Source organism: Physeter macrocephalus, unplaced genomic scaffold (genome assembly GCF_002837175.3).
Source record: "Physeter macrocephalus isolate SW-GA unplaced genomic scaffold, ASM283717v5 random_319, whole genome shotgun sequence".
NCBI classification, from domain to species: domain Eukaryota; kingdom Metazoa; phylum Chordata; class Mammalia; order Artiodactyla; family Physeteridae; genus Physeter; species Physeter macrocephalus.
The window spans coordinates 805-27940 of record NW_021145618.1 but is presented as its reverse complement, the minus strand read 5'-3'; the positions used below and the strand labels follow the sequence as shown (position 1 = coordinate 27940).

The 27136-nt window shown below is 49.3% G+C and overlaps 1 protein-coding gene and 1 long non-coding RNA gene across 3 annotated transcripts; one reads left to right on the top strand and one right to left on the bottom strand.

The window, feature by feature from the left end:
* Window positions 1–2532: 2532 nt before the first annotated feature.
* Window positions 2533–13767, bottom strand: LOC114485018 (uncharacterized). Of its 2 annotated transcripts, none has more exons than XR_003678458.2 (3): window positions 13596–13767; window positions 12494–12551; window positions 2533–2896 (listed from the first exon to the last, which is right to left on the bottom strand). It is a non-coding gene; the product is annotated as an uncharacterized lncRNA (long non-coding RNA). The 2 variants fall into 2 exon arrangements; XR_008616664.1 differs by lacking the exon at window positions 2533–2896 and adding an exon at window positions 9959–10272.
* A 23-nt stretch (window positions 13768–13790) lies between these two features.
* On the top strand, window positions 13791–26466 carry TCHP (trichoplein keratin filament binding). Its single transcript, XM_007115599.3, has 13 exons — window positions 13791–13936; window positions 15472–15665; window positions 16455–16665; window positions 17276–17332; window positions 18703–18771; window positions 19456–19629; window positions 20467–20579; window positions 20764–20830; window positions 21963–22135; window positions 22996–23077; window positions 24445–24630; window positions 25213–25356; window positions 26403–26466. The coding sequence occupies exons 2-13, from the start codon at window positions 15472–15474 to the stop codon at window positions 26433–26435; spliced, it is 1503 nt and encodes a 500-aa protein (XP_007115661.1). The 5' UTR covers window positions 13791–13936; the 3' UTR covers window positions 26436–26466.
* Window positions 26467–27136: the final 670 nt, after the last annotated feature.

Sequence of the window (27136 nt, the reverse complement as noted above, 5' to 3'; positions counted from 1 at the left end):
GCGCACTCAGCGCCTCCCGCAGGCAGAGCGCCTAAGCTGCCGGACGCTCCGCCCCGCCCGTCCGCCCGTCCGCCCGCGCCCAATCCTCGCCCACGGCCGCGGACCTCCGCTTCACCATTGGCCGAGGGGCGGGGCTAGCCCGCCAGGCGCGAAACGGCGCCGACTCGTGGATCCAGGAACGCCCAGGTGAGCCGCTCCCAGGTGACCCGTCCTCAGGTGTGTTACCTGCCGCCCCCGGCGTGGCACCCCCAACCAGGCGGTCACAACTCACAACCCATCCACCAGCCCAGGTTACAGCCCAATCCAGCCAGCAGCGTCCCTGAGGACATCTGTTTCCCCGCAAACAGAGCCTGTCCTCCAACAGCCCCCAGTGACTTTTTGGACACTGCTGTGGTCACAGTTCTCCTTGGCTACAACCACTGGGGACGCATAATTCTTCTCCGTGAGTGATCCTATGCCTGTTGGACACTGCTCAAGTCACGGGTTAACTCAGCCATGCCTAACTAGGATTCCTGTTACCTGAAATCTGGGGTCGAGTCTGACTTCAACAGTCTGATATTACCTGATGGATTCAGCCCAGTTTACAATCCAACTCAATCAACACCTGACTGGTGCTTGTTTCCTCAAACCTGACCTCAGCCCAATAGCTCAGAGTACATGCCTGTCACAGTCTGGAGCACAGTTCACCTCAGCCACAACCCACCTAGGTGCTTGTGTCCTAAAATCTAGCACACAGTTGTTGAGAGCTTCTCATTCATTCCAGAATAAATAACTAACTGTGCCCCCACTATGTGCCATGCACTGTGCTAGTCACTGAGGATAAAGTGATGAAAAGTACAGCCAAATCCCTGCTCCTGTGAGGCTGACATTCTAGTTGGGGACACAATACAACCCAACACAATACAATACATTATAACACAATACACAAATAAGACAACTTCAAATACTAAGTGTAAATGAAGAAAATAAAACAAGGTGGAGTGCCAGGGGATGACAGGACATGACGGCGATAGGATGTAGGAAGTTAGGGGCAGTAAGTACCTATGAAGTGATGACATTTGATCCAAGACCTGAGGGAGAAGTAGGAGACAGCCAGAGTGTCTGGGACATGTGCAAAAGCCTTAAGGTGGCAAAAAGCTTGGTGTGTGCAAGCAGCCAGGGGAAACGGGGGAGGGAATGGGAGTGCAGCAAGTGAGAGGAAGAGGCAGAGGAGTGGAGGGATAGGAATTGAGCTCAGGGAGGTGAGCAGGGGCTTGTTGGGTTAGGTAGAGGGTGGTATAGTTTGGATTTTATCCTAAGGGCAATGAGAAATCACCGGTGTCAGAAAAATAACTGCCAGACCTTATTCAATATTTTCAATTTAATCTTTCAGGGGAAAATGGGAGAAGAGGCTATTCCAAACCAAGGACACGACCCACGTACAGTCAGGAAATGAGAGGGTCTGAGGGAGACAAGGCTATCATCACTTTTCACCCATGACCCAAACCCTGACATGTCCCATAAAGCCAGCTCACCCACTAATAGGAAGCCCAAGCCATCAACTTTGGCTTGTTCCCACCCCACCCAACCTCACACCCTCAGGCATCCTAAGATATCATCTCCTTGAAGCCTCCCTCACCAGCCCTCCCAGCACTTTGACCCAGTGCCAGAACCCCACCTACATTTCAGACACTGCCATTAATTCCACAGAAAGTTCACAGCCCACATGGGGACCTCCAGCCTCAGACAATGCCCTGATTTCTCAACTTGCTCCATTGCAGCCAAACCACCAGAGATTATGGCTGATATAAAAAATTCAAGTCTGGAAGAATTGTCTTGCCAAGGAACATGGGTTTGAGGTGCTGCGATAGGTTGATGCTCTGGGTTAATGCGATGTCTTGAAAGTTCGTCCATCCGTCCGTCTACCCACCCATCCATCCAACAAATGTTTTAAGTGCCTGCTCTATGGATTCCCATAGCTTATGACAGGGGTTGGGCTGGTCCCAGGGGCCAGGCTGGAAGCATAAATGGATGCTGTGGGCTGACGGTTACACAACAAGGTGTGGAGGGGTCTGTGGAGAACTGGGAATCACACAGACCATCTAAAGGGCACTGTGGCACAACTCATTCCTGGAGTTGCTAGCTTTTCAGATTTCTCAAGGGAAGTCAGAAACCTAGAGTTGAGGGCAAAATCTCTTGATTTTTAGATGTTGGCAACTAATTTAAAAAAAATTTTTTAACGCTATGTAAGCAACACAAAACATTTTTTTTTGACACGATCTCAAACTTACATAGAAGTTAGGTGTACAATTCAAATAGCTTTTTGTTCCTGAATCATTTGAGCCTAAGTTGCTGACAAAATGCCCCATCACCCTAAATACTTTAATGCGTATTTCCTCCAAACAAGGATGTTCTCCTACCGAATCGCAATACATCCATCAATGCAGAAAATTAACACTGATACATTTTTAATGTATCTAATACTCAGAGCTCATCAACTTTTGCCATTTGTCCAAAGGATGTCCTTTGTAGCAAAAGGGTCCAGTTCAGGATCTCATGTTGCATGTAATGGTCCTGTCTCTTGAGTCTCCTTCAGTCTGGAACATTCCCCAGTCTTTGTTTTGCTCTCGTGACCTGGACTCTTTTGAAGAGGCAGGGCAGTTGCTTTGGGGAATGTCCCTCAGTTTAGGTTTGTCTGATGTTTCCTCTCAATTAGGTTCAGACCATGCATCATAGATTAGATGCAAGTTGTGGATTCTGTATATCATGAAATATCACAGAAGTGATGCTGTGTCCTTATTGTATCATAACAGATGATAGGTGACTTCAATTTGTCCGATTATGGATGATGTTAATTGTGATCACTTGAATAAGATGGTGTCTTCCAGGCTTCTCACTCTGAATTTCTTCTTTTCCTCTGAAATTAATAAATATTTCATAGGGAGGTACTCTGAGACTAGGTAAATATTCCATCTCTCATCAAACCTTCCATTTATTTATTTCCATCAGTACAGACTCTCGATTCCATGGGTTACAATCCATTACTGTTATTATTTATTTGGGTGCCCACTGTATCCTAGATTTGGTCCCTGATAGCCCCTTTAATCTGGCTTCTGTGTCCTTTTGACATGTCTCCATCATTCTTTAAACCCTTCCTTACTGTTTGACACAAGATATTCCAGGCTCATCTTGTACTTTCTCTGCCCTAGCTCTGAAATCAGCCATTTCTCCGTAGAACCCAGGTTCCTTTTAGTAGAGAATGGTATTTAGAAACCAAGACCTAGATGTGCTTATGGTTTGGGGGGTGTCACTGCCCCTAGATCCTATCGGTGGACTGAGTTATACACGTGCGCACACACATTTATATCTATATTTATTTCTATAGTCTTTTATCGATATTGAAAACCATGAGTTCTCCCTAATAGATCCAGTTCCCGCCTAACTCCACAGGGTTAATTCTAGTCTTTCCATACTGGTAACTCCCTGCTCAGACAGTGAGAAACCTAGTATTCTCACTGTTTTCAGTGTGTTCACTTATTTGACCAACTCCCCGTATGTAACAATTTCTTATTGTTGATGCTGCCCTCCCCCCAACAAGGATACCCTCTACACCCCACTCAAGTTCTGACACCACATACCAAGCTGCCTTTCCATGAGGATGACCTTCTCACTCACACAAGCTCTGGCCCCCTGTGCTGGGCCACCCTCACCCCATGCAGACACTCTTCTTATCCCTTTTGGGCTATGACACCCCTCTGTGGACCGGCATGTACCCTCTCCCCCTCCCCCCATTGCTGATGTTTACCTTGCTGGGACCCACCTAATGTATCAAATTGTTATAGAACAGAAGGGAGGGGAAGGAAAGGGGAGGGGAGGGGAGGGGAAGGAAAGGGAAGGGGAGGGGAGGGGAGGGGAGGAAAAGGGGAGGAACCACATAGACATTTAGCCAGCTGGCTTTAGCTATAGGCCATCAATCCCTACCTTTAGCTTACTGTAATGGGGCAGACTTCACACACTCAATACATATGTGTTGAGTGTTTACCCTGAACCAAAGAGGACAGAGGTTGTAATCAACAACAAATAAAGTGTCCTGGGGGAAATACTGCCAGACACAGAGGAGCCACCTCATCTTTTGGAATTGTTGGGCCATCACACTTGCTCCATTGGCTGCACACCTGCTCTCAAATCGATTTGTGGGACCAGCTTGGCCAGCGGAGTTAATCCTAGTGCTTGGTATTGACTCAGTGGAGTTAATCCTAGTGCTTGGCATTGACTCAGTGGAGTGAGGTGTTCATACTACAAAGTTGCATCATTTTCCTGAGCCCGCTCCACCCAGTGTTAATAGCTTCTTCCCAAACGGAATCATCAAATCCGGGTTACTCAGACTGTCCCTTCCCAACAGAGTCTGTTGGGATGGATAAAGTAGACCATGTTCATGGTATTTTGGACATTTCATCCTATAAATCAGCCTCCCCATGTGCACCTGGTCATAATAACAGGTAACATTTATTGAGCACTTACTGTTTCAAGCCCAACACCTCCACTTTATAGCTATTTAGCCGTGGACAAGTCATTTTCTGTATGAGTTTCCTGTGGCTGCTGTAACAAATGATCACAACCTGGTGGTTTAAAACAACCGAAATTTATGCTCCCACATTCTGGAGGCTGAAACCTGTATCACTGGGGCAAAAGCAAGGTGTCAGCAGCACTGCACCCCCTCGGAGGGTTTTAGAGGAGAATCTGTCTCTGGCCTCTTCCAGCTTCTGGTGCCTCCAGGTTCCCTTGGCTTGTGGCTGCATCACTCTAGTCTCTGCCTCTAGCTTCACATGGCCTTCTCCTCTGTGTGAAGTCTCTCTCTCTCTCTCTTTTTTTCCTTTTCTTTCTTTTTTTTTCCTTTTGGCCGCGTCACAAGGCTTGCGGGATCTTAGTTCCCTGACCAGGGATTGAACCCACGCCCCCTGCAGTGGAAGTGCGGAGTCTTAACCTCTGGACCGCCAGGGAAGTCCCCCGTCTCTCTCTTATGACACCTGTGATGGCATTTAGGGCCCACTCAGATAATCCAGGATGATCTCTCCATCTCAAGGTCCTTAATCACATCTGCAAAGACCCCTCTTCCAAATCAGGTCACACTGAGGGCCTCCAGGGATTAGCGCCTGATCTCTTTGAGGGCCGTTACTGAGCCTACCACACCTCCCCTCTCTGAGCCTCAGTTATCCCACCTGTAAAACGAGAATAGTAATAATGGTAACTACCTCTCAGGGCCGATGTGGGGTTTAACGGGTTAATGTAAATCAGGCAGTTGGTGACTTGGCAGGCAGGCAGCCCTCGATGAATGGCGTGGTTATTACAAATCGATTTCTTGAGTTATTTCTACCCAGGACTGGCAATTGTGGGGGTAATTGATTCCAGTGATGTCACCTCGCCAACTGCCAGGTTTTCAGCAGGATGAAATGTGCCAAATTGGCTTTGTTGAGCCAACTCCCCTGGGTGTGAAGAGCTGCCATGCCAACCCGCCTTGCTGTTTTGCGGGGCCCGTCTGCCGCTTCTCCCTAATTAACGCAAAGGCGACACACACCAGCAGGCCCACTCCCTGCCATCCCAGGAAAACAGCACCGCATACTACAGCTAAATATTTGAACTTTTTTTTCAGTTGCTGCATGAACATAGTATTTGGGGCATGTAAACAGCAGAGTAAAGGGAGAAATGCCACCTCATCTTCTACCTATAGGGGCAGCCTCAGGGGAAAAAATGCTATAAGGAAACCCAACCATGTCACTGACTGAAGACAGTGTCACAACAAAGTACCATTGCTATTAGTAGCTCTACCACTTCCAGCTGTGTGACCTTGGGCAAAGAACATAATCTCTCTGAGCCTCGGTTTCCTCATCTGTAAAATGGGTATCCTAATAGCCCCTCCTTCAAAGTATTGAGACTATTCAAGGAGATGGCACCTAAGAATTTAAGGATCCACCTGGGACACAGGTTGGCACTCAGCATATGTCACATGGGGATGCTGAAGGTGAGGATGTTGACGGTTCTAGAAATGCCCTCCCCAGCTCTCAGTAATTCTGGGTGGAAGTAGAGTGAAAGCGCCCAGGCCCACCTCTCAGGGTACCCAGGATCTGGTCCTGACTCTTGTTGACTGGTTTCCAGACTCTACTTCCCTTTGTGAGCCTCAGTTTCCCCATGTGTTGAGTGAATGGGTTCAGCATGATGATTTCAAAAGCCCCCTCTGTGGGGGGGGAGGGATAAATTGGAAGATTGGGATTGACATATACACACTGCTATATATAAAATAGATAACTATAAGAACCTGCTGTATAGCACAGGGAACTCTACTCAGTACTCTGTAATGGCCTATATGGGAATAGAATCTAAAAAAGAGTGGATATATCTATATGTATAACTGATTCACTTTGCTGTACACCTGAAACTAACACAACGTTGTAAATCAACTATACTCCAATACAAAATTTTAAAAAATAAAATAAATAAGCTAAGCTGAGGCCATTAAAAAAAAAAGTCCCTTCTACCTTCTAATTCCACTAGTGGCTCTAGAGGTGTGTCCCTCACTCCCTACTGCCCCCTGGCAGCTGGCTTTGCTGCAGGACCCAGGCCAGTAACTTTACTGTCCCAATGAGCGTGGAGTGGAGGCACACCTCGGTGGACAGGACGAGTGGCAAAGCTTTTCTCGGGTACAAAGGATCCTGAAACTCAATAGAGGAGACTGGGAACATCCCAGGTGCCTGCTCAACAGAGGTCGCACTGAATTTTTAGGAACCAGTCCTGCACACTGTCCAGGTTCCGCGGCAAACCTCTCCAGCAGAGGTGTGGCCCTGTAGCCCATGTCCCCATTCCCCCCCGACTATGAGGACATAGTGCCCCACTTGCCATAGTTTCATTCACCCACTCTCTAGGTATTTATTAAGCACCCACTGTGTACCAAGCAGTAGAGCAGAGGCTGGGACACACAGCAGGAACCAGATAGCCAGGTCCCTGGCTTTCATGAAGTTCACGGTCTAGTGTGGGCAGGATGCTAATTTTTTTTTTTTTTTAGGATGTTAATTTTTAAAATTATTTCTTTAACACTGCAGTGAACACTATGGAGGAAAACTCCAGTGTGTTCTGAGGCCAGGGGACCTGACCCAGTCAGAGGTGGGGGAGGGCTTCTCAGAGGAAGGGGCATTTACACCAAGACCTGAAGGATGAGGAGGAGTTAGAAGGGGAAACAGCCTTCTAGGCAGAGGGAACAGCACAGCAGAAACATTGGCCGTGAGACTTAAAGAAAAGGCTAGTGTGGTTGGTGGACTTGGCCAGGGCCCAGACCGTGCCAGGTCCAGTGGCTTGTTCACAGTGTGGCTTCACATGGAAGGAGAGGGGGAGCCGAGGAAGGCTCAAGGTTAAGCAGAGAAGGGAGCTGCCCGACACCATCCACCAGTCACCTGGAACTTAGAAACTTAGGAAGTGGAGGCTGTCTGCCATCCAGGCATGGCCAGTGGGTGCTCCTGTTTAGGAAAGGCATGGAAAACACAGGACTGGCTTGAGGCCCCATCTCAGTGGACTGTGCCCACATCTGACAGCCCAGCAGGATGGAACCGGCATGGGCTCTGGGGTTGTGAGATCTGACTTACACTATACAGGCCAACCACGCTAAGCCTCAGTTTCCCCATCTGAAAAGTGGAGTTGCGATAACCCATAATTCCTAGAGACACCGAGGACAAGGGGAAGTCACACAGGACAGTAGATGTTCAGTAAGTGCTAAGCAGGTGCTGGCCAAGTCTTCTCTTCTTTGCAGCTTCTGTTTCCACCTCCACATGCTGAGGCCACCAGCTGCTCTCATTAGAGACACTGGCTCTGCCACTTACCTCATTTGGGCATGACCTCTCCATCTCTGGGACTCAGCCCCCCGTATAAACGGAGGAATTTGGTTGGGGTGAGCTCCACCACACTGGCCCAGGTGGTTTTCCAGCTGTGGTGACGTCAGATCCAGCAGGGGGAACTTGTCACAGAGATGTGCCTTTTGGGCCTCATCCCCCAGAGGCAGCTAGGGAGGAACCTCTGACATCTCTTCCCCAGCTGTTGTCATGGTCCAAGAATTACACTTGGGGTGGGTCTCATACGCGAGGGTCTCATACACCATCTGCTTTCTAGAAAGTGTGCCATTTGCACGTGGTGAGGCCTGTCTTCAGAAGTTCAGCCGTGGGAAAGGAAACCAGCCCTAGCGCTGAAAGATCAGAGTTAAAACAACCACGCTAATCCATGCCCCTGCTGTACCGCCTGGAACAGCATTCTTTTGGAATTCTCTTGTGAATGTGGGCCACAGCTGACTGCCAACCTGCCTGGGGAAAGGAGTGTTTGAATAGTTATTTTGTTTTCTTGTGGTTTCTCTTGCCAATAATACATGGAAATATCCATACCCACAGTGTGATGTGTGCTGCAGAATGATGATGATGATGATTTATATTTCCATGACCTGATTTTTTACATTAAATAGTTGAAACAGGACTTCCCTGGTGGCGCAGTGGTTGAGAGTCCACCTGCCGATGCAGGGGACACGGGTTCATGCCCCGGTCCGGGAAGATCCCACATGCCGCGGAGCAGCTGGGCCCGTGAGCCATGGCCGCTGAGCCTGCGCGTCCGGAGCCTGTGCTCCGCAGCGGGAGAGGCCACAGCAGTGAGAGGCCCGCGTACCGCAAAAAAAAAAAAAAAAAAAAAAAAAAGTTGAAACAGAAAAAAAAATCATACTTTGAGATGGTTGTACAATATTATGAATATACTTAATGCCACTGAATTGTACACTTAAAATGGTTAAAATGTTGATTTTTATGTGTATTTTACCCCCCAAAAAGTCATGGATTAAAACAAAAAGAATTGTACTTTGAGCAATGCTGCTCTAGAAAAGTCTGTGTATGGGAGTACTTCCTGCTGACTGAAAAATTATTTAAGCAACAAGACTCTATTTTACCTTCTAAAAAGAATCCCATGGTATGTATAGATCACGTTTTCTGTATCCATTAACAACTCTGTACTGTACACGTAAAGATTTTTTAAGAGGGTAGATCTCAGGTTGTATGCTGTTTTACCATAAAAAATAGTAAAAAGCAAAAATCTTAAAAGAAAAAAAAAAAGGAATCCCAAGCTGTGGGGTGGGGGCCCAGTTGGTGGGTTAATTCCGTATTTGACGTCACCATCAAGGACCAGATTCTTCTGTTCCTTCCCTGCGAAGGTCACGGTCAGCTGTGTCAGGGTCTTCCTCCCGGAGAGGAGGGCTGCAGCAGTACCACAGGTCTCCCACAGACCCAGCAAAACCACCCCTACCCCCAGGAGATGTACCCTTAAATGTCATTGGGCAGGACTGGGCCTCAAGCCCACTGCCAGCCCAGTCAAGGGCATGGCTCCATCATAGCTGACTTAGACAAATCAGGATTTACTCCTGAACCACACGCAGAGAGGAGTAGACACCCCACCCCAATCAGTGTGCAGCTCAAGCAGGGAAACTGGGAGAATGGCTATGTGTTTATCAACTGGTGGTGAGCAAATTAGTATAGGCAGATCTCGCTCTATTGCACTTCACAGATACTGTGTTCTTTACAAATGGAAGGTTTGTGGCAACGCTGCGTTAAGAGAGTCTGTCGGTGCCATTTTTCCAACAGACTTTGCTCACTTCATGTGTCTGTGTCACCAAGACACTGGTAATTCTCACAATATTTCAAACTTTTCCATTATTATTATAGTTGTTATGGTCATCTGTGATTGGTGATCTGTTTTTTGTTTCTCGGGGTTTCTTTTTTTGGCTGCTCTTCGGCAAAGCATGTGGGATCTCAGTTCCCAACTAGGGATCGAACCTGCGCCCCCTGCATTGGAAGTGCAGAGTCTTAACCACTGGACTGCCAGGGAAGTCCCCGATCGGTGATCTTTGATGTGAGTATTGCAAAAAGATCATGACATGCTGAGGTTCAGATGATGGTTGGCATTTTTTATCAATAAAGTATTTATTTTATTTTATTTATTTATTTTTTGGCTGTGTTGAGTTTCTTTGCTGCGTGCTGGCTTTAGTTACGGCGAGCGGGGGTTACACTTCGTCGCAGTGCGTGGGTTTCTCACGGCGGTGGCTTCTCTTGTTGCGGAGCACGGGCTCTAGGCGCGTGGGCTTCAGTAGTTGTGGCTCGCGGGCTCTAGAGCGCAGGCTCAGTAGTTGTGGCGCATGGGCTTAGCTGCTCTGTGGCACGTGGGATCTTCCCGGACCAGGGCTCGAACCCGTGTCCCCTGCATTGGCAGGCGGATTCTTAATCACTGCGCCACCACGGAAGTCCCAATAAAATATTTTTTAATGAAGGTTTGTGTATTGTTTGTTTAGACATAATGCTGTTGCACAATTAATAGACTACAGTATAGTATAAACGTAACTTACGTATGCATGGAAACTAAGAAATCTGTGTGACTCATTTTATTGTGGTATTTGCTTTATTGTGGGGGTCTGGAACTGAACCTGCAATATCTCCAAGGTGTGCCTGTAATAGTTTCTCAGCTCCTTCCCTTAGGAGAAAGGGAACTAAACCCAGCGCTTGAGCAGGCGCTATGCAGAAAACTGTCGGCACTAGGGCAACTATAACACCAACAGGTATCACTTATCAAGTGCTAATCACGTGCCCGGCACTGGGTTGAGGCAGCTGTTAAACCAACCAGCACTACTAGCCCCATTTTACAGGTGAGAAAACTGAAGCTCAGAGATACGAAATAATTCAGGGCTAGTCAAACAGTCAAACAATTCAGTGCTAGTAAAACACAAAACTGGGGCTCTGAGAGGCAGCCCCATAGCCCCAGGGTCTTTGAGCTCACCTGTCTGCTTCTGCATCCTTGTCTTAGGGAGGGTGGGGAGCCCAGCTCAGGTATGAAGAGAGAAACCAGGGTGGTTGATGTTGAAACGCTGTGAAAACTCAGCGTAGGTAAATGTGCCTTGGCAATGCCACCTGCCGATTAAGTGAGGGCATCGCATGGCCTCCAGCACTGTCACGTTTCAGCTAATAGGGAGCCGCTCCCGTGTCATCATGCCGCCTCCCCATTCCTGTTTTCTCCTCCCATGCCAGGACACCCAAAGACAAGTCCAAGAACAGCCCCAAGGAACGGTGCGCTGGCCCAGGGCCCAGTGCGTGCAGCGTCCACCTCGATGGCTGCCTGCCAAGGCTTTCCCTCCTAGTGCCGTGTGCCGTAGTCATCAAACTGTCACTAAATATTTAATATTGCTGAACTCTTGATATGGCCCAGCTGGCCCATATCTGCTGGCCTCTTTTAAGAGCTACATCTGCACGTACAAAGCTGCTGGAAAAGCAGACTGAAAAGAGATTTACAAGCTCTGGAGGTTGGGTGTAAATCCTGACTCTTGTCGTCCATGCTGTGTGACCTCAAGAGAGTTGCTTGAGATCTCAGAGTCTCAGTCTCCTCATCTGCAAAATGCAGGCAGGAACCTTACATGTCAGAGGGAAGCTTAAACAAGAAACTACATCTAAAAGCATCTGACACATGGTAGGTATTCAAACAATGTTAGTCCCTTTATGTCTTTCTTTTTGTTGTCTTTCAATACCATCTTTCCCTTTTTCTTTTGGAGAAAAAGAAGGGACTCAAGTTGGGGGGAATCTACTCATTCATTCTTGATGAATATTTATTAAGTGCCTACATTGTGCCAGGCACTGGAGCCACAGCAGGGAAGGTAATGATCCCTACCCTCTCGGTGCTTCAGAGAGTGTTCAGGCCCTGGAATCAGACAGAGCTGGGTTCAAGTCCTGGCTCTACCTCCTACAAGCTGTGGTTCCTTGGACAAGTGCCATTCCAGAAGAAGAGGCCCAGAGGCTATGGCCTGGGGCCTCAGGCTTCCAGGACCAGGCCAGTCAAGCCCTAGGCCCTTGATCCCAGTAGTGGAGCTTGTTTGGTCCTTTAAGGCCATTATACAGATGAGGCAACTGAGGCCCAGAGAGTGGAAGGCCCTTGCCCAAGAGGCACAAAATCAGGACCTGAAGTCAAGTCTCCCACAACACAATTCACATGTTTCTAAAGTTCCTACCACACTCAAGGAGGCCCATCAACAAGTATTTATTTATTGGGCTCTTTTGTTGTGTGGGCAGCTCTGGCTGGGTTGATCAGAGTGGGTGGCTGCTTCCCTTCTCCACTGGGGACACAATATGGAAGAGTGGCCATGACCTTGGCCAAAGGGGTTGGGACCAATCGGAGGCTAACCCTGGGGAATCTCATGCATGAGGCAGGGCAGATGCTGAGTAAACATGTGTCAAGTAAAGGGGGATGTGAGAGACAGTGCTCACCTGAGATGCACCAGGTGCTCTGCTGCTGGGCCCTCTCCATTTAAACCTTCATTTCCTCTCACAAGGGCAACCCTAGAAAGCAGCCCTGATGGTATTCTTTTTAAAAGCTAAACTGAGGCATAGTAAAATTTTCAAAAGCAGCCCTGATGGTATTATTTTTAAAAGCTAAACTGAGGCATCGTAAAATTTTCAAGACTTACTGATTTGAATCAGGCAGCACCAAAGAAAAGGTGGTCAGGAGCGCTCTACGGGCAGAATCTAGGAGAGAGGTTTTTAGAAAGAAGATGTGAAAGCAAGGAAATCATTTGATTGGCTATCGCTTAAGGGGTTGCCTTGTTTGGGAACGCCTAGCTGGCTGTTGGTGATTGGTAAGTTTCATTTTCTCGGATTCGAGTGCATTGGCTCTGGCCTCGGTTTAGGTTGGCTTGCATAGGCTACAGAGGCATCAGAGCCTCCCCAGTCTCACGGCCTCCTTTTTCAATTACTTTTACATTCTCATTTCACAGACGAGGACACTGAGGCACAGAGTGATGAAGTGACCTGTCCAAGACCACATGACTAGCGTGGTGGAGGTTGCAGCAGAGGCCACACTGTTCAACCGGACATTATGCTGCATCCTGGAAAACAGAGAATGGAATAAAGGGAGGAAGGAATGAAAGAGAGAGTAAATGACGACAAGAATGGGAAAATGAAAAGAGCATGAATCAAAGAGCGGATGTTTTTATTTTTTTAATGGAATAGTTGATACATAAGATAATACACGTAACACCTGCGAGTTATAAAACACACTAAGAGAATGAAGACTTGAACCCGCCACTATCCTAAGACAATAGAAAGTTACCAGTAACTCGTCCCTACTGATGCCAGCGGTTCTGCGAGCTGGCTGCACGTCGAAAGCACCTGGGGGGCTTAGACAACCACTGATACCCTCAGGGAGCTTGATGGGGTTTGTCTGGAGTTTGGTTTGGACATCTGGATTTTTTTTTTTTTTTTGTGGTATGCGGGCCTCCCTCCGCCGCGGCCTCTCCCGTTGCGGAGCACAGGCTCCGGACGCGCAGGCCCAGCGGCCATGGCTCACGGGCCCAGCCGCTCCACGGCATGCGGGACCCTCCCAGACCGGGGCGCGAACCCGGTTCCCCTGCATCGGCAGGCGGACGCGCAACCACTGCGCCACCAGGGAAGCCCTGGACATCTGGATTTTTAAGAGCTCCCGAGATGATTCTCATGCGCAGCCAGGTTTGAGAACCACTGGCTTATAATCACCTCCCCTATCATATCCCTCTGATTTCCCCCCATCCTCACCTTCATCCTGAATTTGGTGTAGTGAATGGATTCTTTTCCTCTTTCCTTGCCTGTTTCCAGGACTAGCGACGTTTGCCATTGAGCTCCTACCCATCACGCGGGGACACCAGAGAAAAACACAGCCTTCTTTTTCCTCTCTGCGCGCCTAGTAATCGCGCTGCAGGAGGCTTGGCCCTCGCGGCGCTCCGTCGCCGACCCGTTGCCCCGGCAACGAGCGGGGAAACGGCCGGCGTAGGTGCAGCTCTGCCCGAGAGGGTCGCCGCGGGCCCGGCCGGGCTCGGTTGGGACATGCTGCAGCTCGGGCCGGGACAGCCTTCGAAAATTCCGGGGCGCAGAGAAACGTAAGTCGGAGGTTTGGGCTCGGCCGGGGGCCGGCTTTGGGACCCGGACCCTCAGAGCCCCGCTGCAGTCGGCCCCGCGCTGGCGGGAAGCGCGCCCGCCATCGCAGGACGCGATCGCAGAGCGCCCGGGGGTTCGGCTTCCCGTTCTCACTCTATTCCCCGCGCGCTCTGGGTCCGACGTTTTCCTCTGTAACCGCTTTTGTTACCGAGGAATGCGACTTTTTCAGGGAGCAGCCCAGCTTGTTGGTGGCAGATCCGGGACCGGAATCTTAAGTTTTCTGACTCCTGGTGCAAAGATTTATCCGCGGGCGGCTCACAGGGCAAGGAAAAAAGTTTGTCAAGCCTGCCACAGTCTGAAGACAGATCATAAACTGGCAGCCTCAGGCTAAACTCGGCCCATACACGCAGATCATTTTCCTTCGGGATCGGAAGACTCTTAGTTTGCTTATTCAACAGAAGCTCCTTAAGCATTGTCACAGCCAAGCACTGTGTAGACCCTGCACATAGGGCAGCTTTTGGACCAGGGGAAAAGGTGTCCGGAGTGAGACTGGTTCTGCTTTCAAATCTCCAGCTGTGTCCCCAGATTGCTCCTTGACCCATGCAAATTGATTCCTCTCTCTGGGTGGTGGTTTCTCCATCCGTAAGATGAGGGATCTCCCTCCATGCTAATCCAGAACACTTCCAGATGTGACACCTGGATTGGGCCACTCTCTGCGGGTTGCCGAAGCCAGGGCATGTTGGTCCCAACAGGCAGCCTCTTGCACTCTATAGAGCCCGGGCCCTCATCTCAGACTAACATGAATTAGGATCCCAGCTCTTTTATAAATTTCCTCCACTTTCTGGTTTTGTGATCTTGAGCAAGTCATTTTACCTCTTTGAACTTAAGTTTTATCACCTGCCAAAAAATGGGGCGATAGTAACAATGAAAAAGATCGTATATGTCAAGGGCTTGGCACACACACGTATTCCTTAAATTATTATCTATGTTACCTTAGGCAGAGCATAGAAGTGCCCAGTGTGCTTGTCCAGCATTGCCAGGACTGGTTCTCTGTCTCTGCCTGCAGTGCCCTTCATGATGTCTGGCTCACAGCCTGGTGCAGTCCACGCTTATTTAAGTAGATGATATGCAGCCCTGATTACGTCTTTTTTTTTTTTGCGGTACGCGGGCCTCTCACTATTGTGGCCTCTCCCGTTGCGGAGCACAGGCTCCGGAGGCGCAGGCTCAGCGGCCATGGCTCACGGGCCCAGCCGCTCCGCGGCATGTGGGATCCTCCCAGACCGGGGCACGAACCCGTGTCCCCTGCATCGGCAGGCGATTCTCAACCACTGCGCCACCAGGGAAGCCCGACAAGTCATTTTTAAAATGCTGGTGCCTGGGGGCCTACACTAAGACTTTTTTGATTTAACTGGTCTGGAGTGAGGCCCAGGCTCTACCAGGCGATTCCAGTGTTCAGCCAAGGGGTGAGGATCACGCTAATTTAAAGGGATGAGGGGTTGCAGCAGGCTCATTTTCTTATCACTGCTGTTCTCCTCAGATGGCACTCCCCACGCTGCCCTCCTCCTGGTGCAGCCGGAGGCTCCCGGATCAGCAGGCTGCGCGACAGCGACGCCGGGAGCAGGAGGCCCAGCTTCGGCAGCAGTGGGATCAGAACAACCGCTACTTCAAGGTGTCTGACATCTGCAGCTCCAAACAGGCAGAATGGAGCTCCAAGGCCTCCTACCAGAGGAGGTAATTGTGTGGTGACCGCCGTGGGTTAGGGTTGAGGGCCACTCGCTGTCAGGAGATGTGACCTTAAGGACCTGGGGGAGGGTGGCTGGACAGCATGGATTACCTGCACAGTGATGTCTTTCCAACTGGAAATTGAAAAAAAGATCATCAGTGAAGTAACACATTCGCACTGAAAAGATAAAATGATGAGAAATGTATGTAGAATGTGGAAGTCTCCTTCGTAACCCCATACCCCCAGGAGAGAACCACAATGAACTGTCTGGTGCATATCCTCCCATACTCCTCTCCATTTGTGTTTGTGTGTAAATATGTATACACACATACACCCATTTTCTGTAGAAATACATGTAAAAACATTGAGGTTAAGAGCATAGGTTTTGGAGTCAGACAGACCTAGATAGAAACCCTGACTGTGTCACTTGCTGTATGAATGAGCTCAGTTTCCTCATCAGTCAAGAGGGGCTAAAACAGAACCTACTTTATAGGATTTATGTGATGATTAATATAAAACCGTCCAGGTATGTAGTACCTGGTACGCGGTAACTGCTCAAATAATATTAGCTGGTACTGTTAGCACGCGCATATATAAGCCCATTATACATTTTCTTCTTGCAAAAACAATATTCTATTATGCATAGTGGTTCTGTCACCTCTGTTCACTTTGGCTGGAAGAAACCTTCCCGGATCGCCACATTCTGTCTGCCTCAGCCTCTGTCACCCACACAACCAGCCACATGTTCCCTGTGCGGCTGTAGCACACCTGGTTGATGGTGGCTCCTTCTTACCCAGCATGCACGCCTACCAGCGGGAGAAGATGAAGGAGGAGAGGAGGAAGCGTCTGGAGGCCCGACGGCAGAGACTTGGGCAGCTTCTGGCGGAGGAGCAGGACCTGCTGGCCAGAGAACTGGAGGAGCTGAGGCTGAGCATGAACTTGAGGGAAAGAAGAATCCGGGAGCAGCACGGGAATCTGAAGTCAGCCCGAGAGGAGCAAAGGAAACTGGTAAGTAGCTTTTTAGGAGGCTGCAGAGCGGGAGTCCCCAGCCTGTCAGTGATGCCACGTGGGGTCCCCTCGGGGGCTCTGACCTGTTGAGACGGCAGTTCACTCCAGAGCCAGTCGGGAAAAGTGCTTACTCTGAGTTGTTCTTTATGTATGTTTTCCATGAGTCATCTCTATTCTCTTTGGCCCCTTAATCATTACATCTGAGTCCTTTTTCTTTATTCTAGTTCTCTGGTCCCACAAAGGGCTGGGAGTGGTATATTTTATCTTCCAAAGTAGTCGTGTGCAGTGGTGAGCCCCAAAACTCTGTTTTTAAGCCTGTTGTATATTTTGAAACAGATCTTTAGTATCTAGGACCCATCTGTAGCATCAGATTTTGGCCCCCTTTTGTTACCATTATAAGAGTCATTTGTCAGCACTGTGTGCTTCCAATCAGGTGTCTGGCTCCCAGCGCCGTGCGTGTGAGGCATGTGGGAGGTCTGAAGGGCAGGCACAGTGCCGGCGTGCCAGTGGAGGAGCTCTTAGCCTGAGCTGGCTTCTATTGTGGGTTATCCAAAATGTGGACAGATTGGAAAAGTGACATCAGGCTTCCCTCTTTGTGTTTTCTTGACAGATTGCTGAACAGCTTTTGTATGAACACTGGAAAAAGAACAACCCCAAACTTCGAGAGGTGAAAACCAAGGAGATCCTTCTGTTGATTTGCCTAAGTAGATGAAGTCATGTTTCCCGTCTTGTTTTTAAGCTTGCATCTTGTGCTGGGGTGAAACAGAGATCACTCCAGCCAACCTGAAAAGAAGCCCCACACAGAAGATCTGGTTCATTCGGTTAACAGCTACAAGTGGCTGTGAGGTTGGGACGTCTGATGGGGAGGGGGGACCCCAAGGGCAGAGGCTTGGTAGGCAGAAGGGGCCACCTTGGACGGCCTCATATGGCCTTCCACTGGAAGTGCTGGGGAGCACCTGCGTGATGTTAAGCAGGGGTGCAACAGGGTCCCAGCTGCATTTTGGGGAGCAGCAGCTTTGGCAGTAATGTCGAGGTGGGCCGGAAGCGGTGATATCAATTGAGGGGTTGCTGCCGCAGCCCAGGCAAGTAATGGTGAAGGTCAGAACTGGGGTGGCAGGAGAAAGGGGGACAAATCCACAGGCTTTGGGGCAAGGAGAGAGCGGGGCGTCTTGGCTGGGGTGACATCATTCAGCAGAGATTGGGCTAGAGGGAGAGAATCCCATGAAGGATATAATTAATTAATTTCAGTTTATAGTTTGTGTATATACTTGGTGTGTTAACTTACATACTCATAACTTCATGTAGAAATTGCCAGTCACAAGTAATAGAGCATCTGGCTGCTCTGGAGTGTTGTGCGGTTAGCTCTAAACCTGGGAGGACTCCTCTTCCCAGCCATTTGTAGATTTCAGTGGCTCCTCCAAAGTCCTACTCAGATGTTTATTCAGAACATTCAAGTTAGTTGCAAATGTTTACATGTGTGAGTTGAGGAAGAAATTAAAAACTTTTATAAACAATTTCCCAAACGAAAGCTTTTGGACAGTGGTACAATTCATTTTCTGATCCAAAAGATTGTTTAAACCCAAATCTCTTATTAATTACCCCAAATTTGTTGCATCTATTGATACAGGTAGTGCATGTTTTTACAGCTGCTCTTTTGCAGAGGGAGTACTGGGGAGCCAGGCCAAAGGTTGAGTCTTTCCTCATCCAGCTTCTGCCCTGGGGCCTGGCAGGCTTTAGACCTACCAGGGTGGCCTTTGAGATTAGATTTCCATTTCAGTGTCTGCTGACCTGTTCGGGCTCAGCCCCAAGGGTACTGGAAGAAAAGTTTGTTACTTTGTTCCAATTCTTGACATGGTTTAGAATTGACTGGTCCTTTGGTTTTCTAATTGACTTGCAATCAGACTGTATATGTTGGGGTCACCATGCGCTTCCTTATAAGACACCTGGCCACATTCCAGGCCATGACACTGTACTCGGCAGTGAATATGTGTCCAATGAATCAGTGAGGAAGTTTATTCTCTGCCTTCTCATCCTCAGATTGAATTGGAACTTCACAAGAAACATGTGATAAGCTCTTGGGAAGCACAGAAAGAGGAAAAAAAACAGGTGTGGTATGTGTTGGGAGACTGTCTCCATGTCTCTGAATTTGTTTCTTGTTTTCAATGTTAATGACTCCAATACAGGAATAGACTTTTTCTTGGTTTACTTAACACATGTTAAAACTGAATGTTTGCTGTTCTTATGCAGACAAGAATCCTACGTGATCACTCCCAGGGGCAGAATAAGACAAGGCGTCCAGGGCTGGTTGATGGTAGATGCAACATGCATCCTTAAAGGTTGTTTCTGTTGCAGCACCCTCTTTTGATGTAATTCACGTCATAAACTCTCAACCTTGGTTTATAGCAGCAACTCTGGGGATAAAAGTCCACACCTCCGTGGACCTATTGCTTCACCTCTGGGTTCATTTTGGAAAGTGTTTTGTTGACTTGTGGAAGGGAAGGAACCCCGGTGTTCTTGAGCCCCTCCTCCGTACCAGGCACTGTGCCGAGAGCCTCCCCAGCTTCGTCTCTGAGGGCAGCACCACTCCCATGGTTCCCACAGTGAGAATTGAGCCCAGGAAGATGCACCTTTGCCTGGGCCACACAGCTGATAAGTGCATGGCCTCCTCCGGTACAGATGTGTTGGAATAAGGAACGGGCCCTGAGGCCTGCTGACTGGTGGTGGGGAGCTGGGTCTTTGTGAGCTCCGTGCTACAGATACTGACCCCCGGGTCCCTTTGGCTCCATGCAGCAAGAAGTCGCCAAAGAGGAAAAGGAAAAACGGTATGAAAATGAATATGAAACGGCCCGCCGGGAAGCGCTGGAACGGATGAAAGCAGAAGAGGAGAGGAGGCAACTGGAGGGTAAACTGCAGGCAGACGCGCTGCGTCAGCAGATGGAGGAGCTGAAGGTGAAGGAGATGGAGGTGAGGGCGAGCCCTGGCCACCAGGGCCTCCTTGCTCGCAGCTCCTTGTTGTTAGGAAACGGGCGTTTAAAAAGCTGCACTAAACAGAGATCATATCCGGGGGGCGATTCTAAGAAGGGAAACAACGCTGGGTTCTCCTTCTGACACGTGTTCTCATCTGTGGTTCTTTCTGTGCCCAGATTCTAGAATGTTAACCATCAGGAGATAACACCTGTCCTCTCAAACGTGTGTAGAGAGGCCTGCTGTCTGAGAGCCTCCTGAGAACTTGGATTTCAAGTGCTCTTAGTAGACTTGACTTAGTCTGATGATCCAGCACACAGCTCTCGTGGGAGACTAGCAGTTTGGGGGTCTCGAGGCACAAACCATGAGGATCTTTGGTCCAGGAAGCTGTTTTGAGAATACTGTGCACAGTTGCTCTGGGGGGCTGGATCTTCTCATTCAGGCGAGGGGAGCACTCCCCCGCTTTCCCAGGCCAGAATGATTCAAGAACTAGATCCTTTGTGCCCACTACGTATTCTAAGTGCCGAGCACTGGGCTGGCTGCTAGGGATACAGCTGGGAGCTGTGTCAGGTCAGGGAGACAGATGTTTAGTTACAATAGGCTTGGACAGCGCAGGGCCCTGTGGGAGCACAGGGCAGGGGTTCATCCTTGTCGGCAGGGTTGGGAAGACCCAGCAAAATGAATGAATGAGCTGGGCCAAGGGGCTTAGAGCCCCGGAGGTGGAAGGGGATCCTGGCACCAGGTGGCCAGGCCACCCTTGTTGCGTCGTGTCTGCTGAGGGATGCAGGAAGTCTGATTCTCACGCGCTTACCTGGGTTTACCGTCTTGTACCCATAGGCCACCAAACTAAAGAAGGAGCAGGAGAATCTGCTGAAGCAGCGCTGGGAGCTGGAGAGGCTGGAGGAAGAGCGGAAGCGGATGGCAGCCTTGTGGCAGAAGGCGGAGCTGGGGTGCGTGTGAGAAGGACCCCCAACCCCTCGCCTGCCTTCCCCAAGCGGGCGAGCCTCTCACTTTCTCAGACGTGCACTGGTAACCCTGAAACCGAACAGGATACAGTCTGCAGAAAGCAGCTGTCTAACCTCTGCTTAATTCTTTAGGAAACACTGAAGGCAACCCATATTTTCTCATTTCTAGACGCTTTTTGAGACATCAGTATAACGTGCAGCTCAACAGACGTACACAGCAGATCCAAGAGGAACTGGTAAATCTGAAGGGACAGCCTGGCGTTTCTTTCACTTTCTTTTGAAAAGCATGTTTTCCATTGCTTAGTAATGGGTGCGTTCTCATAAGAAAACACCAAGTGAGATCCCCCCTTGACCAGCAGCCCCTGCAATCCCTGCCCCTCCCAGAGGTGTCTGTTTGGGTGTACATCTTTCTAGATAGGCAGTTGACCCCTGAACCACGTGGGGGTTAGGGGTGCTGACCCCCACCGAGTTGAAAACCCGCGTACTGCTCTCTCTGCCTCAAAAACAAAGGAATTGATAAATGACCCACTGAAGGGCAGGAAGCTAAAACAGTTTGGTTAGAATCGGGACTCAAACCCTAGTTCATTTCAGTTTACGTACTGTACTCTGTAGTCAAACACTTTTCCCACACTTAGTTAATTTAAAGATCTGTAAAATAAAAATACAAGTAGTATATTTATTGAAAAAAATCTGTGTGTAAGTGGACTCACACAGTTCAAACCCATGTTGTTCAGGAATCAACTGTATTTACATAGACACACATACAGGGAAGTGGTGAGTTTGGGGGGTTTTCAGTTTCATTTTTAAATGTACTTGAAGTGGCACTGCACAGCATAGTACCTAAGAGTACAGGCTTAGTACAGTACCTCAGGCTTCCAGACCAGTGTTCTTAGACTGAGCTTGTTCTTTTTGACTAGCTGCTCAGTATTCCTGGCAAGTATTTTGATGGGCTCCCTCACTGAGACCGGACAGGAGAGTTGCTCTCCCACCCCAGTCGGCTTTCCTCTTACGGAACAGCTGCAGGGAGCACTTTGTGCATATATCTCTGTGCATTTCTGTCTCTGTAGCTTATATCCTGTGAAGTGGAATTGCTGGCAAATTGTGTTCTAAAAAGCTGTGCTACCAGATGTGTCCGAGGGCAGAGATGTGCGTGTGCTGGCAGAGGGTCTCTCCCTGTGGGCAGAGAAAAGCTCCTGGGCCTCTGTGGCGTCTAAACCATCCCTAAGTGATCACACCCTGCCTGCTCTGGAAACAGCCCATGTCTTCCCAGAACGCCTGCTTTCAGTGCCGAGGGGCTGGCGGAGCTGAGGCTGTTGCTACTGCAGGGCTGGGCACCGCGCCCACTGCGCTTCCTCGTCCTTCCTCTAGGAGGCAGACAGGCGCATCCTGCAGGCGCTGCTGGAGGAGGAGGACGAGAACCAGCGCGTGCACCTGGCCCGGAGGGAGCAGGCCCAGGCCGACGTGGCCTGGATGAAGCGGGTCATCGAGGAGCAGCTGCACCTGGAGAGGGCGCGGGAGGCGGAGCTGCAGATGCTGTTGAGGTGAGAGGTGGCATCCCGGCCTCTACTTGTGCCTCCATCCCCGCAGGTCAGCAGGTCGCCGTGAGTGTTGTCTGCTGTTGATGAAATTCCCGTCCTTGTTCCTCTGTCCATTATTCGTGAGGAGCACATCTTGGCTAATGGACCTGGCTTGTGGGGTGTTTCTCTCGGGTTATTTAAGGTGGAAGCCGTTAGGGTTTAGAGTAAGGATCTGTTCATCTGAGATCTTAGAAACTTGAAATTGTTATAAATTATGGAGACGTTGAATGCTGCTTAGGTCTATATGAATGGGTCTGGATCCTAAAACTTAATCTGGTAAATTGAAGTATTGGAATAACAGGTAACACTTACTGAGCACTTACCGTGTGCCAGACACTGTGCTAAGTGCTTTATGGTCCTCCTCCTGTTTAATCCTGACATCCAGCCCAGTGCTGGGGTCACAGAGTACTTGGGTCACGGGGAGTCGAGGCAGTCACTCACTTGCCCCAGGCCACAGGGTGACCTGTGAGGAACATGGAGTGACCGCAGGAACATGGTGACAGAGCTCAGGCACCGGCGTGCCCCTCCTCCTCTCCAGCCCCGATGGTTTCATTCACTTCAGTGTTTCAATGTCCTGGATGCATGTCTTCACCAGTGCTTTTTGTAAGGAAATGGAGTGTTAAAAAAGGGAACTTAAAGTACTTACGATAGTAATACTTTCTGTGAAGTTGTCCTTCCCTGTAATCTGCTGAAAGTTTATTTGGAGGTCGGCCGCACAGAAGGTGTGTGCTACCTGGTGCCTTGGAGCCCTGTTAGTTCTTTGGTTCTCTTCTACCACCGGTGGTGGTAAGGATCCAGCTGTCATCCTCTCTGTGTCTCCCTAGGGAGGAGGCTAAGGAAATGTGGGAAAAGAGAGAGGCAGAGTGGGCCCGTGAGAGGAGTGCTCGAGACCGGCTGATGAGCGAGGTAATCCAGGAAGGGGCGCAGGTGGCCGGGCGGGTGTCTGGGGTTGGTGACCACGTGCTGACCCTGCCAAATGTTCTGGAACAGAGTCCCCTCTGGGCATTTTCAGTGGACTTTCAATATCATTATAAAAGTATATACGCTTACTAGGAAAAAATTCAGTACAGAAAAGTAAAAAGTAAAAAAACAGTCACCATCTACATCATCTACACAGCCACTATTTATTTCCTTCTACACTTCTGTTTCTATGGATAATGTTTTTTCTACATATTATACTGAGCTATTTGATTTCGATCATTTTATTATACTATTATATCTTCTTTGTAAATATTTTGATGGCTGTGTAATATATCTTGTGAGTATACAGAAGTTTGTTTTTCCATTTCCTTTTGTGGATCCATTTTTTTTTCTGATTTTGAGCTGTTATATATTACTGCAGTGAACATCTTGGTGCAGAAGCCTTTTCCACATTTAGGATTTTTTTCTTGGAGTGCAAAACCAGAAGTAGACTAAGGAACATGACTGTTTTATTTGTCATATATAAGTAGTGCATTAAAAGACACAACCCAATTCAATGGAAATGTTTTGGGGGGAAAAAGGTCTGTATTATCCATGTATTGGAAGTTATCTTAAAGTGGTTTAAAATGGAAATTATATTCTGTGCATGCCAGCATGCTACATTTTAGAACCCATGGGAAATCTGGTCTCAACTGGTGCTTTTTCACTTTTGTGAATACCAGATATTCTCCAGCATCTTTTTATTTTTTTCCCCCCATTTAAAATGTTCCCCCTCATTGTGGCCACTTTACTTGTCGCCCCCAGAGAGCATGGCTGTTGGGTATGGCAGGTGGCTTCCTGCTGTTCCTGGTTCCCAAGTCCTGACCATCATCTGGACATAATCCTGCTCTGGCCAAGAATCAAACACAGCAGGTTTCTGCTTTGAGCAGTAAATTTAAATCCACAAGGTTGGTGGGGTGACCCAGACTCTGCCTCTGGCCATCTACGTGGCTTGTGATTTCTTACTTTTTCTAGAACTCACTGATAGGGAGTGAGAGTCACCTTGTTGCTGTGTGTCTGTGCCCTGGGGACAGAGCTCCATCCCTGCCTGCTTTGATCTCTTTGGTGCTCGGCTGTCTCCATACGCACAGTCCACGTGCACTCTGTGTGCGATGGGCCGCGTGGGAAACGTGGCCGATTGTTTGGACTGATCCCGTAGTCTGGGCTTGCCTTCATCTGGTGTATTTGGGCCTGAGGCTGAGGATTAGGCAGGGTCTCCATGTAGCTGCAGCTGCAGACTGTCCACGGCTGATAGAACAGGCATCTGTTAAAGTCTAACCAAAATCTTCCCTCTTCCCTTCCGCTGAGGATAGGTTCTGACAGGGAGACAACAACAAATACAGGAAAAGATTGAACAAAACCGACGGGAGCAAGAGGAATCCCTGAGACACAGAGAGCAACTTATTCGAGATCTTGAGGAGGCAAGAGAGTCAGCTCATCGTGAGAAAGAGGAGAGCGAAGAACTGAAATCGGCCAGGAAGCAGGAGCTGGAAGCCCAGGTGGGGCTGAGCCCTGGGATGAACGCACGGGCAGCAGGCCCTGCTGAGGTTCCTGCGCCATCATGGCACAGGGTTCAGGGACCCTTGACTTATTTCCACAGCCTGGCCTGGACCTTGTCCAGGAAGCCCACGTTTGGGAGCTCAGAGCATCCCTTTTCACTTCCCGCTGGAACCCTGACCCTCCTGGTTGTAGCTCCAGCCCCGCTCTGTGTCCTCCGTCTCCTGTGGGAACAAGGCTGCTGTTACCGTTCCTCGCCTCTTTCCTGGCTGCATCTGCAAGCACCTGGCTCACTGGCCACAAGTCTCTTTTTATTCAATTCAGTACCTAATAGTTAACACAAAAGGATCTTCCCAACACATGGCTACGTCCAGAGCTTTTTACAAGGTGCATTTTACCACACACATAACCTCTCCAGTACCATGGTACCATTCAGTACCATGAATGTCCTTCCCATGAGGGCACTGCCACTACTAGTGCTGAGCGCTGATGCTCTAGCAGGGGGAACTGAGCCTGTCCCTCTGGATCAGAGGCAGGGTTCTGCCCTGTGGCCCGTCCCAGGTGACTTTGCTCTCGGTGCCCAGGTTGCAGAGCGCCAGCTGCAGGCGTGGGAAGCGGACCAGCAGGAGGAGGAGGAGGAAGAAGAGGCGAGGCAGGCAGAGCAGCTCACAGACGCCCTGCTGCGGCAGGAGGCGAAGATGATGGCCGAGCAGGGCTACCGGCCCAAGGTAGGGAGCCGCAGGGGACGGCGCTACTGCTGTGCTGCTCAGCCTGGCCCTGCTCTCCCAGGCTTGCTCACAGCCCAGGGCGCAGGGCTGCTTCCCAGCAGCTCAGATTCTTCCTTGCTCCTCTTCTTGTGTGTTTCTTCCTTTCTCGACTGGTAGGGAACCTTGACACAGCGTCTGTTTCAGTCCTTCATTGGGCCTCAAACAGCCCTTGTGGCGACTTTGCTCTGGCTCCTGCCGCTGCAGCCCAAGGACTGAGGTCCTGACTGCTAAGCTGCGTGCCTGGCCACCCTGTTCGGGATAGAGAACAATCCAAGAAGAGCTTTGGCATGGCTGGTGAGAGGTGAAGGCGCAGTGGTGCTGGGTCCTAACTGTCCAGACAGCAGAGCCCAGCTGACCGGGGTGACCAGGGGCTTGTTTCCCTTCCTCTCCTGCCCTCGGCACCTGCGGTTGCCCCCTCCCTGTCATCTGATCCTCTCCTTCCTTCTTTCCCTGCCTCACGAACTACTTGAGTGACCCCCGATGCCCTGCATCGGGGGATCACAGAGAAGCAGAGGCCGTCACCCCTGCTTCAAGGGAGCTGATGACTAAAGCACCCAGGAACCGACTGAGGGCTCAGCAGGCGTGTCGCCTTTGTCCCTCCTTTAGCAGGGCCACTCTGGCGCTCTAACAGAGAGGCCAGCTCCTCTGTGGTCAGAAACTCTGGGAAGCTGATGAAACAGAGCAGGTACCACACCTGCTGCAGAACGTCAGTGTCCTAACTGGCCGGGGATCTCAAGGCGCAGGGAACAGCATTTTCTAAACTTACTCCATCATGGATCAGTGAGTGTCTCAGATCGAGGTCTCAAAGAGCCATGTGAAATGTTACTTACGGCTGGTATTTAAAAAAATAGAGGGCCTCATTTAGGGCCTAGGGTCAAAGACTTTTCAGCTGTAAATGAAAATAGCCATTTATACTGTGCTTGTAGCTCTTTCTTAAAATGAGATTAATTTCCAGTGCGCCAGAGACTGCTGACCTAATCAGTCTTACGTTTTCTTTCTCTTCTCAGCCTTACGGACATCCCAGAATCGCTTGGAACTGACTCTGTTGGTACCGTAAGCACAGAGAGCAAGGTTGGTGAGGCCTCTGACATGCAGCTGCCAGACCGTTTTACGTGTTCTGTTCCAGCGTTCAGGTCCCTGTAAAATAGTTCAGCGAGCCTGTTCAGTTCCACAGTTAAGCAGAGAGAGGGTCTGGCCAGACTTTAAGCTGTGATGGATTTGCAGCCTGCAGCAGGAGGCCCTTGCCTGCCCTTCTTATCCTAGAAAGGGGCTTCATAGTTAACACGTTGACAGTGCTGTCACAGTCTTGTAATATGTTGATAAATAATGTAGATTCTAAATCAATGCTAGGAGTTACACGTTGTGTTCCACGACAGGATACATGGTTTCCTGTTGTCTCACCCCTAATTGTCAACCTCCAGTGAGGACTCCAGCTAGAGATAGAGAAGTTTTTCAGTTTTTAAAATTGCCATTTAAATTTAACTATTCTATTGAAAACAAATTTGTGGGTCTTGGTACAGTTTATTAATTTCAGGATTTATTAATTTAGTTGTCCCAAAAGGATCACGTCTTATTTTATAGAAGAAAAGAACCATGAACGCTGAGACAGTCTGATGTCGTCCATGGATGCTTTCTAAAAAGGTGATAAATGAGTCTTTCCTCCTTGAAGAAGCATTTTGGTAGAATTTCCATAGAGCATTGCATGGGGGCAGGGGCCGATGATCCCAACGTGTATGTAACT

What these genes read in the sequence shown, in the direction of transcription:
- TCHP (XM_007115599.3), top strand. Translation starts at nt 15,472, where the DNA reads ATGGCACTCCCCACGCTGCCCTCCTCCTGGTGCAGCCGGAGGCTCCCG. An exon ending in AGAAAGAGGAAAAAAAACAG is followed by an intron (nt 18,772 to 19,455) that starts GTGTGGTATGTG and finishes GGCTCCATGCAG; the next exon opens with CAAGAAGTCGCCAAAGAGGA. An exon ending in AGCAGGGCTACCGGCCCAAG is followed by an intron (nt 25,357 to 26,402) that starts GTAGGGAGCCGC and finishes TTCTCTTCTCAG; the next exon opens with CCTTACGGACATCCCAGAAT.